Consider the following 18910-nt stretch of genomic DNA (forward strand, 5'->3'; position numbering starts at 1 on the left):
TGTGAAGTGGTGGGGAAAATACGTTGAAGACCTTCTCTATTCCACTGACACATCTTCCCATGAGGAAGCAGATTATGGGTTCGCAGAGGTGGGTTCCCCAATCTCTGGAATTTAGATAACAGAGGTGGTTAAAAAGATCCTCCGTGGCAAGGCCCCGGGGTGAATGATATTTGCCTCGAGTTCTGAAATGCTTTAGATGCTGTGGGACTGTCCTGGTTAATGCCTTCACACCATTGCGTGGACATCGGGAACAGTGCCTCTGGATTGGCAGACTGGGGTGGTGGTCTCCTTATTTAAGAAGGGGAACTCTGAAAGAGTAATAGCTTGTTTATCGTCTCACCATTACCTCTGTTGAACCTGACTGGAGGTTCTGTTCAAACTACATGGGATCACATTCCTCAGCCAAATTTGTTAGGTCTATTCAGAAGATGGACGGATGGATGGATGGATGGACGGATGGATGGATGATTGGTTCAAGTGTAAGTCAGGTCACGGGATTTTGGTGTTCAAGTCCAACACAAGTTGTAAGTCTTCTAGCATTGTTAAGTTGAGTCGAAAATCACCTGGAGCGGGCCCACTATTTAACAAAATATGGTGTTCGCAAGAATGTGACATCTTGCAAACATGTTTTCCAGCCAAGCTTTGTGTAAGTGATGACATTAACTACTGTTCGTGCTGTCCTCGCACTTAGTAATTTAATTTATGACAATCTTTCAGCTAACCAACATTGCAGAAGATGTGAGTTATTTGGAGACTGAGGTGAGCAGATTAAAAAACCGCATGCTCACTGAAGTCATGTGAACTCCATATTCATGACGGTTTCTATAAAAACAGATATGTAGTCCAACATTACTCAAGAGCCCTTTGGAGACAGTAATAGCTGGTTTATCGTCTCACCATTACCTCTCTTGAACCTGACTGGAGGTTCTGTTCAAACTACATGGGATCATATTCCTCAGCCCAATTTGTTAGGTCCATTCAGAAGATGGATGGATGGATGGATGGATGATGGGTTCAAGTCTAAGTCAGCTCACGACATTGTGGTGTTCAAGTCCAACTCGAGTTAGAAGTCTTCTAACACAGTCAAGTTGAGTCGAAAATCATCTGGAGTGGGCCCACTATTTAACAAAATATGGCGTTCGCACATGTAGTCCAACATTACTCAAGAGCCCTTTGGAGAGAGTAATAGCTGGTTTATCGTCTCACCATTAACTCTCTTGAACCTGACTGGAGGTTCTGTTCAAACTACTTGGGATCACATTCCTCAGCCTAATTTGTTAGGTCTATTCAGACTGAGAAGCTTGGTCATACAAGAGGAGATCAGAGTAGAGCTGCTGCTCCTCCGCATTGAGAATAGTCAGATGAGATGGTCAGGGCATCTGATTTAACTGCCTCCTGGATGCCTCCCTGGTGAAGTGTTCCGGCAAGGCCCACCGGAAAGAGACCCCAGGAACAAACGAGGACACACTAGAGAGACAATGTGTCTTGGCTGGGCTGGGAATCCCTCGGGATACCCCGAAAGAGCTGGATGAAGTGGGTGGGGAAAGGGAAGTCTTGGTGTCCCTGCTAAAGCTACTGCCCCCGCGACCCAACCTTGGATAAGCAGTAGAAGATGGATGGATGGATGGATGATAGGTTCAAGTCTAAGTCAGGTCACGAGATTTTGGTGTTCAAGTCCAACTCGAGTTGGAAGTCTTCTAACACTGTCAAATTGAGTCGAAAATCATCTGGAGTGGGCCCACTATTTAACAAAATATGGTGTTCGCAAGAACGTGACATCTTGTGGAAGACCGCATCATCAACTGAATCCATCTAAAATCAACCGGAACGGAAGACCGAGTACAAAAAATGTCTTCGATGGATCAAACTTTGTGGAAGACCGCATGATCAACTGAATCCATCAACCGGAACAGATATCTTTGCACGAAGGTAAGCCCTATATTTGATTTTCAATACATGTCTCATATAAATGAATTAGCAGTTCTTCGCTTGCATAACATAGCTAAGTGTGAATGATTGACACGCTTGATCTGTGTTGAGCGATATTTTGCGATGATCTGACTGCACAAACGTGTCTCGTTGGCGGCTCCCGAGCTAAGCTATACCGGACTAGCGAGTCCTAAAAGCCTTCGACGTACACCGAGACACCAAGACTGAAGGAAGGATGTTTGAGGACACTAAAGTACTGATTGTCGTACTCGGTCGGGACTTACGTAGGTTCGGCACTAATTCAAGAATAATTATTGAGGGGAGCGCGTGACTTTACACAAAGAAAACGAGAGAAACAACTCGTAAATCAAGCCTCGCCTTCTTCTTTTCCTTCATACAGCGGTTCACAAACGGCTATACAGATACACATACAGATTCTGCACACAAGTGTGATATGTAACACGAAAATAGGAAACTCAATGACAAATTCGTCTTTGGGTTATAATATATTATATTATGTGGCTTCTCGGTCTTCCTCTGACTCTGGAAAGATCTTGCGCTAATATCAATGGTTTCTCCGTCGATATGCATGTAAATACCATTGAAATACCCCTCGCTGAAATACTTGAAGCCCTGCTATCTACTTTTCAACGATATTTCACTGTTAGCTAAGAATGCGAGTGAGAAATCAGCTGGTAAATTGGACAGTTTCGCTCTAGTCTTTTCTTACTGCACCGCCATTTTTGCTAATTGTTTGTCTGAGGTTAGCACACGTGGGGTGACGTAACTTCAGGAGGCGTGGTTAAGTGCCCTGTACGGAGGAGTCAATTGCTCGGTAAATTGTAATCAGAGGTGTATATTGTAAGCAGGTTAGTTCCCTCACATTGCAGTTAAATAGAGAATGGACAGTCTCTTATGTAAGTGATAATGCCTGGTAATCTTTACTCACTTCAGTTTAGTTCTTAACATCACCACAGCTCATTTAGGACTAGTTAATTAAGACTCTGACATTTACAAGTGAGCCTAATAGATTTAAACATTAATTTACACAATAAAAAACATTTGGTTGCTTCTCATCTTTGGAGTTGAGAGGCAAAAACCTTGAGGTGCATTGTGTCTATTTGGAAAGAGTTTCTAAACTAGCCACTAGAGGTCACAGGCCAGTTTATTTCAAGTGCTGGTCCGTAGCCCAGGTAGATGAGATTTGGGTGAGGAAGGGCATCTGGCATAAAACCTTTTCCAAACAAGATACAAACTCCAAACTTCACTTCCACAATGAATCAGTTGTGTCACGAGTTAAGAATGACTCCCAAGAGTGCTGCTGACCTTACAGGGTGCAGCCCGCGTTGAAAGTGGAGCATGATTCCCATTGGTAACCCAAAACTAGGGTTAAGCCAAAAGGTAAAAAAGACTTGAGGAAGAGTTTCTAACTCCAATTCAAAACTATTTCACTACAGTATGTATGAGACACATTTAGAGGGTTGCTGTTGATATTAAGACCCCATAAACTAGACAGCATCAAAATTGGTGATATTTGTGGTCATCAAAAACTCACATCCCATCTCCTTGGTGAAAAAAAACATTATTATTATATTCATAGAAGTCAGGCTCACCTGATAAGGAGATCTCGCAGATTGGCAAACTCACAGTGTGCCACATTTTCAACTGTGAAAAGAGGGATAAGGCAGCTCAATTGATGACAAATTATATATTATCATAAATATTCATCCATCCATCCATTTTCTGAGCCACTTACCCTCATGTGGGTCGCGGGAGTGCCGGTGCCAATCCCAGCTCTCATCGGGCAGGAGTCAGGGTACACTCTGAACTGGTTGCCAGCTTATTAATTGCAGGGCACATGGAGACAGACAAGGGTGGCACTCACAATCACACCTTGGGGCAATTTAGAGTTTCCAATTAATCCATGTTTTTGCGAAGTAGGAGGAAACCGGAGTGCTTGAAGAGAACCCCCGCAGGTACGGGGAGAAGATCCAAACGCCACACAGGCCCCGTGGTTTGATTGTGAGAGCGACTGTTGTCTGTCTCCATGTGACCTGCAATTGTCTGCCAACCAGCTCAGGGTGTACCTTGCCTTCTGAACAATGAGAGCTGGTATTGGCTCCAGCACTCTCGAGACCCTCGTGAGGATCAGCGGCTCGGAAAATTGCTACATTTTATTATGGCGAATGTACTAATGAACTAAGTTGCTTGTTTATGAATACGTGTTTCTCTGGGGTGTCTGCCATCAAATGTGAAATCACACAACAAAAAGCAAATCAGCAAAGGTGCAGTAAATGTGCATGGAAGCACAGATTAGCATTAGGTAATAGCTTCAGTGGGACATACTTTTTCTTCTATGATGAATTAGTTAGGTGATATTTGTGCTACCAGCCATAAGAACTGACACAGAAATGAACTCAAGTAACAATTAACTTAGTTTGACATGAGCGACAGTCACATGGACTGATCCATGTGTCCATCAAAGATCCTCTAGGCAGCATAAAGAGTTCACAACATTCATGGTGAGATTACACCATCCCTCAAGTGCAATCCTACACTGGTAGAATGTAAATACAATTATTTTCCCCTGGCTATGAAGATAGAATTGTCAGTATTTCTCATTCTATCATCTAAATTATATACACAGTCAATCAGTAAATCATTCTATCACCCAAAATATCCTACTTTAGAAAATTGAGACAAGATTTATGTTTATGAGAAAAAATGTAGGACCTGGTGAAAGTAATATGTCACCACCATGAAGATATCAGGCTACATTTCAGCAGTAAAATGATTCTTTAGACAAGTCTAGGTTTCACTTTATGTGGAATTATTGAAAATGACAGTTGTGAGGATAGGTATATATACACTGGTATATAAAAAAAAATCTACTCACCTTCGATAATTCCCCACTTGGTTTTACGGCCCAACACCTTGTTTCCATTCACTTGGTGTTCCTTGTCGGTCCCCACCACTGCGAAGGGAATGCTTTCCTGGATGCAAAATAAAAGCACATCTGACTCAACCATTGATGATGTGATGATTCTCAGGACACGAACGGTGTGTGGTTGCTCAAGTCGACTTTTCAAATTTATTTGGTCCCGTTAAATACAATTAACAGTCTTTGGTTGTTGTTATTGTTTGTTTTTTTATTAACACTCTATTTCAAAGTTAGAAATGTCCAACTCTTTCAGAGAGTAAGATGAGCATGATAACTTAAAATGTGTTCTGCTTAATGATTAACCTAAAGGAAGGTTGGTTTTATTGCATTGACAGTTTTAACAGTTAAACAGCAAGTGATTTTTTTTCCTGATCTGAACCCAAGGCACCGGACAAGAATACACTACATACACTTGGATGAAGACAAGAACTAGGTTCTTACCCTGATCCTGTCATTGAGGATGCACTCCTCTGGATCCTCGTCATACTCTTTCTGGGGATAAACACAAATCCCATTGCCTGCCAAGTCTTGCCGTATCTATTTGTGATTCAAAGGTGAAACGCAAGACCACTTAAGGATCAAATGTATTGATGTGTACATGTATCAGTATAGAGTATATGTCTTCCTTCACCCTCTGCTTGAACTCCTCTCGTTCCTCAATGGTAAGCGTGTCAGCTTTGGCAATAACAGGTACAATGCTTACGATCTTTCCCAATCTCTTCATGAATTCGATATCAATGGGGCGTAACCTAGACACACAGTACAGCTATGGTCAGTTATACAAAAGTAGCCAGTTGGACAAAAAGCATTGTGTTCATTTATTGTTTGATCTGTGCATTACTGATTAAGTCAACATTGATTTATTTTTTTAGGATTGCAAATTTCTTCCAGAGAAATGGCCAGTCTGTTTTTCTGACAAGTTTTAAAAACTTTTAGGTAGTATACTGTATAGTACTGTACTGTAGTTTGTGAGTGATGAGAACAAGAACTGATCTGTTTTATTTGCATTCTGACAGAAAACTCTTCTCAGTGCACGGCACGGAGAACAGTTTCTCATCGACAAACATCTCTGATGCTATGATTGTGTGATAATCGGATTTTTGGTCCTTCCTCACCAAGGCCTGCACGCTTTATTTGGTCTAGTGAACTACAGTGGAAGGCCAAATGACTAGCTTGACCGAGGACAATATACTCTTAAGATACCATATGAGGCTGTCATTTGTTTCCTTGACAGTATCTGAGCAATCCTGTGCTCCAGGCAGTTCCTTTGACCATATGGCTTGGTTTTTGTTTGGACTTGCGTGCTTTAACTATTGTATGTTACATAGACAGACGTTCTTCCCAAAGTGCAACTAATCATTTGAATTTAACAATGTTAATGATAAACATACAAACAGAAGATAATGAAAAAAACCCACCCAGATTTTAATTCAAAATGCCTTATTTTGAGCCAAAATTTAAATAAAAAATATTTTGATGATCAATTTCTCCAGGCTCTCCAGTTTCCTCCCACATCCCCAAAACATGCAACATTAATTGGACACTTTAAATTCCCCCTAAATGTGATTGTGAGTGCAGCTGTTTGTCTCGATGTGTCCTGAGATTTGCTGGCAACCAGTTCACAGTTACCACGCCTCCTGCCCGTTGATAGCTGGGATAGGCTCCAGCACTCCCTGCGACCCTTGTGAGGATAACCGGCTAAGAAAATGGATGGATGTACACTTCAGATGCAGTAGCATTTGTGCTTTTGCATAAATCTGATTTTTCCATTTACTTTCAAAAATCAATGCAATTGTCTGCTTATTTTATTACCTTTCTTAACTTTAAAGTCTGTTCATTACTGATTGGTCATGATGTCACTCAATGTGTGTACATCCATGGTTTTTAACATGGGTTGGATGAAACCCCCGGAGTTCAGTAAGTTAGTCTCAGGGATACAGTCGAGGTCAAGACACTCACGCACACGCACCCCCACACACACACACACACACTCACACACACACACACACACACACACACACACACAACACACACACACACACACACACACACACACACACACACACACACAAACACACTGATGACTCTATTTTAGTGACAAGAGTAAATCTTGCACTGCATGTGGCACAACTCACCGAGGAGGCGGGTTTGACAGGGTGTTGGTCGTTTCGTGGTACATTTCGTTGTTCATTTTGTGGTTCAGTACTTTCAACAAGTTTAAGAACTACTGTGTATATGTTTTTGTAAATGGTACATATTTACAGCATGCTTTTTCAGGGCCAGATCTTGGAAAGGATTAAAATTAATTCATTTAAATATTAAAATTTTCTCAAAGAGGGCCGTGGCTGTGTTTCATCACAATGTACAAACAACACTATCTAACCATGGCTTTTAGGAAAAAAAGGAAAATGACATGTTTTGTGTTGAGTGAAGAGTTTTTACCTGTGTCCTGTCGCAGCCAAAAAGTAAATGCAACAGTGGACTCTTGTGTCAGGTATCCTCCTCTTACGGTTGACATGCAATTCTTCTCGCAGATATTTCTCATACTGCTCGTTGATGTATTTTACGATGGGGTCCCAACTTGAGGAGGGAAACACAGATGATAAATGTGATAAAATGTAACTGAGATACGGTCTAAAAAAAACCCCATGATCCAATATGATTTGACAAAAAAATAAATAAATCAAATGTACAATATTACCCCATATAATATAGCTAAAAACCCTGCAACAACCAATCTAAAATGACATGGTATTAGGAAGGAATAAAACACATTGTTACTTATCTTCATCTGTTTGTAATAATAATGATAATTCATTTCTGGAAAGCTTATCCTCATTAGAGTTGCGGGAGTGCTGCAGCCTATCCCAGCTATTTTCGGGGGAGAAGTGGGGTACACCCTGAACTGGTTGCAAGCCAATCGCAAGGCACATATAAAAAAACATTTGCACTCACATTCACAACTACGGACAATTTAGAGTCTTCAGTTAACCTAAGATGAGTGTATTTGGTATATGGGAGGAAACGGGAGTACCTGGAGAAAACCCACACAAGCAAAGGGAGAGCATGCAAACTCCAGACAGGTGAGACCGGATTTGAACTGTCTTAGAACTGTGAGACAGACATACTAACCAGCTGTGCTGCATTATAATAATAAGAATAGTAATAGCGGCACGGTGGAGCAATTGACCCCTTCGTAGAAATTGCGTCATCCGTGTCGCTGACCAATCAGAGGCCAGAGATCTTTTTGGACCCGCAGTTTCTTCTGACAACGTTGTATGGTCCAGTATAACTTTTGTTAGCGTTTTATCGCGTATTTGGGTTCTTTAACAATAGATATGGTTAAGAGGTGTAGTCATGGACTTAATAATAGTGACAACAGGTATCCTGAAAGGCTAGTTGGTGGAGTTCTATTCGTACCCTTTCCAAAACTGAAGACCCAGTACGAAAAATGTCTTCGATGGATCAAACTTTGTGGAAGAACGCATCATCAACTGGATCCTTCTAAAATCAACCGGAACAGAAGACCGAGTACAAAAAATGTCTTCGATGGATCAAACTTTGTGGAAGACTGCATGATCAACTGAATCCATCAACCGGAACAGATATCTTTGCATGAAGGTAAGCCCTATATTTGATTTTCAATACATGTCTCATATAAATGAATTAGCAGTTCTTCGCTTGCATAATATAGCTAAGTGTGAATGATTGACACGCTTGATCTGTGTTGAGCGATATTTTGCGATGATCTGACTGCACAAACGTGTCCCTTTGTTCGCGGCTACGGTAAACCGGACTGTGTTTGCACGAAGGTATGCCCTATATTTGATTTTCAATACATGTCTCATATAAATGAATTAGCAGTTCTTCAATTGCATAACATAGCTAAGTGTGAATGATTGACACACTTGATCTGTGTTGAGTGATATTTTGCGATGATCTGACTGCACAAACGTGTCCCTTTGTTCGAGGCTAATGAGCTAAGCTAAACCGGACAAGCAGTCCTAAAAGCCTTCGACGTGCACTGAGACACCAAGACTGAAGGAAGGATGTTTGAGGACACTAAAGTAGTGATTGTCGTACTCGGTCGGGACTTACGTAGGTTCGGCACTAATTCAATCAAGCCTCGCCTTCTTCTTTTCATTCATACGGCGGTTCACACATGGCTATACAGATACATATACAGATTCTGCACACAAGTGTGATATGTAACACGAAAATAGGAAACTGTCAATGACGAATTCGTCTTTGGGTTATAATATATTATATTATGTGGCTTCTCGGTCTTCCTCTGACTCTGGAAAGATCTCGCGCTAATATCAATGGTTTCTCCGTCGATATGCATGTAAATACCATTGAAATACCCCTCGCTGAAATACTTGAAGCCCGGCTGTCTGCTTTTCAACAATATTTCACTGTTAGCTAAGAATGCGAGTGAGAAATCAGCCGGTAAATCGGACAGTTTCGCTCTATTCTTTTCTTGCTGCGCCGCCCTTTTTGCTAATTCTTTGTCTGACGTAGGCGCACGTGGCGTGACGTCACTTCAGGAGGCTTGGTTAAGTGCCCTGTACGAAGGGGTCAATTGGTTAGAGCGTTGGCGTCATATTTCTGAGGACTGGGGTTTAAATCCCATCCTGTGTGGAGTTTGCATGTTCTCCCCATTTATGCATTGGTTTTCTCTCAGCACTCTTGTTTCCTCCGACATCCCAAAAACATGCATTCATTGGAGATTCTAAATTGCCCCTAGGTGTGATTGTGAGTGCGACTGTTGTCTGCCTCTATGTGCCCTGCGATTGGCTGGGAACCAGTTCAGGGTGTAACTCGCCTCCTGCCTGATGATAGCTGGGATGGGCAACAGCATTCCCGTGACCCTTGTGAGGATATGCGGCTCAGAAAATAGATGGATGGATAAATGGATGGATGGATGGAATGATGGATGGTTGAATGGATAATGGCAACTTTCAAAAAGAGAGCAGTAAAATAGAGGCTAAAATCACACTAAGAGGAAATTAATCGAAGTGTGAAATTATATAATTACACATGAATATACACACAAACTACATTCATACATACTTGCATGCATACATATAAACAAACATACATACATACATACTGAACATACATACACATATACTGTACATACATGCATACAAACAAACACACACGCACACACATATAAAGACTAAGCAATATACATGGCATTAGAATTGCAGCTTCAGGAAAGGTACAATGCAATTTTGAATTGTTGATTTTGTCTGACTCTGGCTTTGAAAAGAGGACGTAGAGGTAGAACTGGAACCAATGAAGGGGTGTATTGGATGAACTCATACAGACTGGTCAGGAGAAGGTGGGAGTGAAATTGATTGGCAACTACTTTTTCCAGAATGTTGGAGATGGAGGGAAAGTTTGAAATGGGTCAAAAATGATTGAAATTGGGGATGGCAGTTATGTGAGGAAGCAGAGAGGTTAGATTATTTGACAAGGGTCGTGGATTGGGGATCGAGCTGACATGAACATGGTTTGGATTTATAATCAGAAATCAGGCAGTTAAAAGGGGAACAAAAACACTACCAGCATTGAAAAGCATCTGTTGAGGAGTGAGGCAGTGGAACTGGACATAATTGTTAGGAAATGACACAAAATGTTATTTCTAAATACATTCTCTCTATAGATACGTGTGTGTGCGTGTGTGTGTGGGTGTGCGCGTCTTAGCCTTTCTGCCACATACCAGTTGTCATTGTTGATCTGGTCTCCAAACCCAGGAGTGTCAATCACTGTCAGCTTCATCTTAACCCCCTTCTCTTCAATCACTAGACAGCAAAGCACAATAGCGAGACTTTACAGTAAGTGGAATGCACGAACAAGTGAATACCGAAAAAATATTTGTTTCAAATAAAACAGTGGTGATTATTGTCTGATTGGTGTTTTTACAGACAAAACACAAGCCTTATGTTAGTACAGTAGGGTATCAGAGAACAAAATCTTTTAAGAATGAGTGTCATGTGTGTGTTAACTTACATGGCGACATAACCATGTTGGACAGATCCTGAGCAGACGAGCAAAGACTATCATTTACGTCCATTGGCAGTGTTGAGTAAACACTGAGGAATCTTTCAGCGGAAGCCGGGGAACAAACATCTGGTACCTGAATCATTATGATTTTCACTAACCTGCAATAAAACACCACATGCACTGTCTAGACCAGTCTGAGAGTCAAAAGTGCAGTGGCTTCAACTGATTGAAACACCTCCAATAACAGAGCAATAACTAAAAGTGTTTGTCTGAGATTGACTGTCCTCATAGGGACAACCAAGTCGCCATGAGACAGGACTAAATGACAAACAGATTTACAGAATTGGCATGATGTGACCTTATGATTTGTCATTTCCTATCTATCCACACACACTCTGAAGCAAACTGTATTTCTAATGGGATTTACAATTGCTGGAGGGACACAATTCCACAAGTGTGTAACTGTTGGTTTACTTCCGAAAAATCTTATGGATTTATAGGTGGTGGCCTCAAACTGCACTGACTTTGGGCAATGGCTATAGATAGGTTTCCAATTAACGGTAGTGACACACAAGAAGGCAGACTAGAGAATCCTGGGACTGTGGTAACGTCATCGGAAATCTATGTATAGTCAGTACCTGCTGGTATATCAAGTCTAGATATGTGTCTTGAAGGAAGTTTCCACTACCAGGATTTACACAGCCAAGAGCAGGTATGTAAATGCTTTCTCCCGGAAGTGATATAGAAATTCATTTAAAGTGCTATAGACACACAAACACACAAATATTTACTAGAAAAGTGGCATGTGCCCTGCGATTGGCTGGCAACCAGTTCAAGGTGGTACCCTGCCTCCTGCCCGTTTCCAGCTGGGATAGGCTCCAGCACTACCTGCGACCCTTGTGAGGATAAGTGGCTCAGAAAATGGATGGATGGACTGACGCAGGAGAGGCTCTTCAATTTAATGTGCAGTTTCATATGATGACAATAAATGGCATTAATTCATCCATCCATTTTCTTGCCACTTATCCTCACAAGGCTCACAGGGAGTGCTGGAGCCTATCCCAGCTGTCAACAGGCAGGAGGCAGGGTACACCTTGAATTGGTTACCAGCCAATCGCAGGGCTCATAGAGACAAACAGCCTCACTTACAATCACAGCTCGGGGTAATTTAGTGTCCAATTAATGTTGAATGTTTTTGGGATGTGAGAGGAAACCGGAGTTCCCGGAGAAAACCCATGCAGGCACAGGGAGGACATGGAAACTCCATACAGGTGGGGCCGGGATCGAACCCGTGACCTCAGAACTGTGAGGCCAACGCTTTACCAGCTGATCCACCATTCCGCCAGCATTCATTCATTCATTAATTCTTGTTGGTCCATAGATGATGTCCATCCATCCATCAATTTTCGAAGTCACTTATCCTCATAAGAGTTGCACGAGTGCTGGAGCCTATCCCAGCTCTCTTCGGGCAGGAGGGGAGGTACATACTAAATTAGCAGTCATTGCTAATGTAAGTTTCTCTGTCTCTCTGTGCCATGTCATGTCTTGTTACCAGTTTAGATTTATTTGAGATTTTCTTTGTTACTTTGGTATTTGGCTGTGGGACTTTGTTTAGTTTGCCTTTGTTAGACATGACATTTTTTTTAAACTCTTGGACTCCTGCCTTGTCTCAGCCATTCCCTGCACTTGCATCCTCCACATTTTGCCTTGCCTTACTTGCCATTACAAACAGGATGACAGAATGGACCCGCCAAAACAGGACCCAGGAAGAACACAGCTTTACCTGTCAGGTTGCCAGTCAGCCTTCCAGTGCCTTCAGCCTGCCAAAAATTCCTACCCTCTTCCAGTAAGCCCTGTTGTTCCATTCTCTCCATCTTTTCCACCTGTGTCCCCCACTTTTCCTAGTTATTCACCATACCCTACCATTTTACATCCGCATTCTTTAGTTTCAGATTTTGTAATTGTGAAGATGGCCTTGATTTAGCTCACCTCCTGTCTGATTCCGACTCTGACACAGATTTAGATTTTTACCGATTCTATCCCTATTTTCTCGAGTCCAGGACAATTTTTTTCAAGTGTCCCCTTCTCGAGATTGTGGATTGGTTCTGGGATATTGTTTAGCTTGCTTTTGTTGGACATTAAATCTATTTTTCTAAGATTCATGGACTCCTCCTGCCTTGCCTCCCTGGTTCCCTGCACTTCTTTCCTCCACGTTTTGCTCAGCTTCACAAGGTCCATTTTGAGTATTTTCAGTACTTCCAATAGGAGGCAGGTATTCAAAACAAAAATCATACCATTAATGTATGCAGTGATGCAGCTGAATAGAAACAACACGTCCCAATAGGGTTAGAATGTTTGTTTTATAAATTCTATTAAAAATTCCAAACCATTCCTGTTTTGTCATCAGATTTGATGGTTTAATCACAGACTTTCCCAAAAAGGCTTGTATTGCACGAAATAGTGATACATATTTACCTCACCTGGACTGGACCTCAGCACCCCTGATCTGATCCTAGAATTCCCCATGCCTAACCACTATACTACATCTCATCATTGCTTGTTCCGTTTTCACAATCGAAAATATCAGATGCTTTCGTTTTTAGAGTTCAGTCATGTGGTGGTAAGTCACACTTCCTCAACAGCTTCTTCCATAAACCTGCTGCGAGGCCAGAAGGGATATTATAGCACCCAAGTTTTGCTATTTCTTACAAAGGGACATCATAGTCTCTATAAACCATACCAGGTTATTGGGTCAAAATGTAAAGCATACATTGAGGGTAACTTTCCAAGCCTATGCCTATTTGAATATCTCCATATACAGGTGCGAGATTTCCAATATATTGCTCTGATTACACCAAGAAATACTTAATGCAACTTGCATCAAGGATTTCGGTCCCTGTAAAAAATAAGAGTAAAAAAATCCTACTATCCCAAAGACAGGAAAGGAAGATTGCTCCATCCATACATTATCCAAGCCGCTTATCCTCACAAGGGTCACAGGACAGCTGGTGCCTAACCCAGCCAGATTCAGGCGAAAGGCGGACTCCACCCTGAACTGGTCGCCAGTTAGTCACAGAACAGATATCAACACCATCACTGGGCGGGAATCGATTCCCATGCTGCCTGCACCAAAGCCATAGACAGATTGCTCCAAACAAAATTTTTGTAAAATGAAAATAAAAGGTGGGGGCTTTTTTAAATGTAAAAATATATACAGATGATTCCAACCTTCACTTATTCTGTTAAGAGTATAAAAGAAGAATGAAGGTATAATGAGATGAATCCCTGCACGCCTCAGTTCCATGACCATATCTAGGCTTTCAGTGCGCCATTGACCTCAATATGCTGCTTTTATGGTTACATTTCAGCATAACTGAGGCTATCTTGACAAGTTTGCTCCTGTTCTCTATATTTCAGTGCGTGTATTTCAGACCTGACATGCAGTATTTGTTTAAAGAGCCATGTAATGGATAAAATGTTTATAGATTTCCCATGGACTGCAAATTCACAGCCATAGTCTTAGAAAAACAAATCTTGAATACAGAGGGTGTGTGTGAGTGTGCATGTGCGTATATGTGTGTGCGTGTGTGTGAGCGTGTGCGTGTGCGGACTCACTGTGGCTCACTGACTGCAGCTTGACTGTTGAGGAGATTTTCTCCGCATGGTTCTGTGTGCAGGATTTCCTGCTGACTTTAGACTTGAAGAGAGTGTTGACCATTGTAGATTTCCCCAAACCACTCTGACCTACAGAAACAAATTAGGTGAGAAAGCTTAAGTCTGCTACCCATCGATTTTTATCAAGGATCTCAATTGTCTTATACACACACCAAGGACTGAGGATTGAAGAGGCTCCACAGAGCAACGTTAATGGAGGAAACACTAATGTTTCCTTTGCAGAAGTAGTTTCGTAGAAACGTGTCAAGTGACCATCATCTTTGTAGAATTTTCTCCAAAATATGGAACGAGCACTTAAAACACCTCTAAAATCCTTCAGCACAAATACATTCTGGACAAAACAATTACTAATGCGTGGATCAGATTATAAAAAAAAATTGCTCTTTCACAATTCCCCTAAAATCTTGCTGTATCTCTGTCAGACAGTGGCAATATTACACAAAGTGTATTCGGATTCCTCCATATCCCGTGTTTTATGTTCACTGGGCTTTATCTTGTCCGAGAGGGAGAATCAGAAAAGGTGTCACTGCTCGAAGTAACCAGCTACACCTGTTACAGTGGTAACAGGTGTAGCTGGTTACACAAGCTGGATCACACAAATGTATTTTGTGGGGGAAAATAAGAATAAAACAAGGAAGAATGTGGTGGTCAACACGAGTGCCCGGGAGAGGATGTTCATTCAAGGACCGCTTAAGGTATGTTGATGTACTTTTTAAACGATACCATTTGCAAGCAGACAACCAAACGACACGTAGCCTAGCAAGTTAGTGCTAGCACTAACAGTTGTCCATAACATGCTGACATTGTGTTCAGTCATTCTTTAACACTTTGGTAAACATTGATTTATGCAAGTGAATAAATGTAGACAACTGCGACCAAGTATGTTGACAACAGCAAGCACCGAAGGTGATGTGCCACAATACGCGATCCTAATTGATGTGTGCTGTGGGAGAGTTGTAGCTGGTATGTCACACTACAAGAAAACTATCCTAAAAAAATCAAACATGCTACACTTTTCATGTTGGTGTCGTAAGGCTTTGGGCAAATTGTTAATTTTGGATTGTGTCACAGTACAAGAAGATTTGTTGTTCCCAACAAAATATGTCTGGCCCGGTTTGGAAAACCACCCACGATAGCTAATCAGATCAATATCAAGACTAAAATCTTGTAGTCTTCTTGTTGAGTCCACATACTGCCCACACTGCTCTCTGCATGAATAATGTTCCAATTGTGCCATTGATGTTGAGTTTTTAGGGCAAGTGACACCCTATGAGACATCCCTGTCATTTATGATGTGTCAACTTGACGAAACCTTCTAAATTTTGGCCCGTGTGTACTTATTGGTTAGGGTTTTTTTTACTGAAACTTGTCAGCCAGTCAGAGTAGTGGCTTTATATGTATTTATACACACACAATACTGTTAAGAGGGGTGGAGACTCATTATACACGCAGAAATTTTTGTTTTGAAAGCCTGACGGGCTCATGTATGGGAGATGGCATAGGAGAAATTTGATTGGCAGTTACCGCTAAAGAATATAACGAAATGCATTTTTTTTTAATGAAGAAAACTAACTATATTGGCACGGTACTACTTTTCACATATGCACAGAAGGTATAGTCATTTAGGAGTGTCCTATGCGATTTTTTGGGCTTGACGTAGCCGAGTGCCGCCCGAGTTGATCACGCCAACCTACATCGTCATGGTGTGTCCCGGCCTTGACTTTTGGACAAAGTGACAGCCGGCCGACATAACGAAGACAAATATCCACGGGCCTACCTTAAAGGGGAAATCCAGTGGTTTCCATTAACAATGTACCCGATTGGTCATTCAATATGTACTCTAGCTTGACAATGTGATGTTAAATACTCTCATTTAATAGTGTCTTGAGAAGATTTTTATCGAAAATTACGAATTTTCAGGGGCACTGCGAGTCATATGACCTACATGGGCGTAAGTGACGTGTTATGTGCCGTTCCAAACGCTCGGTTACATGGAACACCATTATGCCCAGCGCTGATTTCTCGGATTTATCCTCATCTGATGAAGAAATAGCAGTATTGGTCAATCGGGAAGACTGAGGAATACTTCCATACAGATTTGAACCTGTGGCTGTAAATAAAGCCGCAGAGCGGTGGAGCCGTGAGCTCGCTCTCCCGCGAGCGAGCTCCGCTGCTCAGCTGTAAATAATGTTGACTATTCAAATGGTTCTTCGGGCGGAATGATGAGGAGTCTGATGAGCTCGCTCCGCCGAGCGGCAGAGTCGTGAGCTTGCTCCCAGCCGAGTTAGCTCCTGGCTTGGCGGAGAGCGAGCTAACGGCTCCGGTGCTCTATATGGAAGTATTCCTCCGTCTTCCCAATCAACCGATACTGCTATTTCTTCATCAGATAAGGATAAATCCGAGAAATCAGCGCTGGGCATAAATGGTGTCCCGTGTAATCGAGCGTTTGGAACGGCACGTAACACGTCACATACGCCCACGTATGTCACGTGACTTGCGAAAATGGTAGCGCCCCTGAAAATTTGTAATTGTCGATAAAAATCTTCTCAAAACACGATTAAATGAGAGAGGCTTTAACATCACATTGTCAAGATAGCGTACATATTACATGACCTATTGGATAAATTGTTAATGCAAACCACTGGATTTCCCCTTTAACTAATTATAATCACAAACAAATTGACACTTACCCACCACCATGATGTTGAACTCAAAGCCAGCTTTCATGGTCTTGTGTCTCATCTGGTCCAGCACTGCCTCAATGCCCACATAGCCAAACAGGTCACTGCCATGGATGAAACTCATCTGCAGATCTGGCACAGTCTGGCACACTTCCACATTCACCTCTGATCCCACTTCCTTCTTCATATCTCCTTCTTCCATTCCTTTCTCCATTTCCTTCTCCTCTACATGGACCTCTTTACCATTTGTTTTTGTTTCCATTACAGAATTTGGGGGAACAGTGCTCACTAGTATTGCTTCACACTTGTCCTCAGCGGCATCCTCTTCTCCCATGATACTGCTTTCTTTCTCCTCTCGCTCCTCCATCAGGGAAGGTACTTCTGCGTTCAGATCTCCAGCACTTTCTGTGGATCAAGACATCGATGTAGATTGGAGGTTAGTTCTACAAGAGTTTGGAATCTTACATTTGGTTTGTTGGCAGTCCATACTAATGGACTCATACAGTATTCTTTTATGTATTGCCCAAAGAATTAAAGGAGATAATACAACATTTTCCCTGAGATTCACTTTTAATTACCACAATAATTGAGAGGTAAGGTTATTAACACTAACTTTAACACAAAACACATCATATGTCCTGTGCAAGCAAAATTGAGAGAAAGCACACCGCCGTTCCAATGACAAGGAAGCTACTGTATATATGGCACAGACACACACAAACACTTCCAGGTTGACCTGACCAGTGAAGTACCACAAAGTGTTTGTGTACAGTCTGTGTCTCTAGTCTGGTCTGTGCCTTAAGAGGATTGACACCTGAGTTCATATCCGTGGGTGCTTACAAATGTTTGACTGAAGCATGTGTGGAAGAATAACACAAAAGTTTAAGTCCACGAACCCTTTCCTAATTATATTTGTATTAGTAAAATTAAAAAAACGAGATGATGATTAGTCATTTCATAACTTGTCCAATGATGATTGTGACATATAATCAGGACAACTCAATTCTAGACTGGGGTAAGAATAATATTCATTCATTCATTCATTTTCCAAGCTGCTTATCCTCACAGGGTTCACTGTGGAGAATAATAATAATAATTAAAAAAAATACAGATAATGTGGTTGCTCGAAAGTAACCGGGCACATTCAAACACCTGTTCGATGATAGTCAGCATTCCAATTCCACAACTTAAAGTACCTCCGATTAACACCAAACAAAGTTCTGTTTTTCTATCAGGCCTAGATGCTGAGGAGATGCTGAGGTTCTCACTTGGAGTGAGCAGGTTGGATAGGATTAGAAATTAGCTCATTAGAGGAACGGCCAAAGTTGGATGTTTTGGAGACAAGGTTAGAGAGAGCAGACTTAGATGGTTTGGACATGTTCAGAGACGAGAGAGTGAGTATATTGGTAGAAAGGTGGTGAGGTGTTAGATAGGAGGATGCATGAGATAGGCTTAGATGGAAAAAGATGACACGTTGAGGCGACCCCTAATGTGACAAGGCGAAAGGAAAAGAAGAAATTGAATTGTGTGCTAACTCTGACTGGTATCTGCGAGCTGCTCATTAATAACTGTAAACCTAGCATTTCCAAAACCAAGAACTGTATCTATCTATCTATCTATCTATCTATCTATCTATCTATCTATCTATCTATCTATCTATCTATCTATCTAT

General features: G+C 41.6%; 1 protein-coding gene across 6 annotated transcripts in view; it reads right to left on the reverse strand.

Annotated features, from left to right (window-relative positions):
• septin12 (septin 12) overlaps positions 1-18910 on the reverse strand; it is a 108667-nt gene that overhangs the window by 9611 nt on the left and 80146 nt on the right. For 5 of the 6 annotated variants that reach the window (XM_061845844.1, XM_061845849.1, XM_061845846.1 and 2 more), the window contains 8 exons: positions 17248-17643; positions 14498-14626; positions 10599-10680; positions 7313-7450; positions 5502-5619; positions 5312-5407; positions 4826-4922; positions 3543-3594 (listed from right to left, as the gene is read on the reverse strand). In XM_061845844.1, the coding sequence (XP_061701828.1) occupies positions 3543-3594; positions 4826-4922; positions 5312-5407; positions 5502-5619; positions 7313-7450; positions 10599-10680; positions 14498-14626; positions 17248-17643 (1108 nt within the window). The remainder of the gene's footprint in view (positions 1-3542; positions 3595-4825; positions 4923-5311; positions 5408-5501; positions 5620-7312; positions 7451-10598; positions 10681-14497; positions 14627-17247; positions 17644-18910) is intronic. The other variant, XM_061845845.1, reaches the window with a different exon arrangement.

The sequence above is a fragment of the Syngnathoides biaculeatus genome, chromosome 16, assembly GCF_019802595.1.
Source record: "Syngnathoides biaculeatus isolate LvHL_M chromosome 16, ASM1980259v1, whole genome shotgun sequence".
Lineage (NCBI taxonomy): Eukaryota > Metazoa > Chordata > Actinopteri > Syngnathiformes > Syngnathidae > Syngnathoides > Syngnathoides biaculeatus.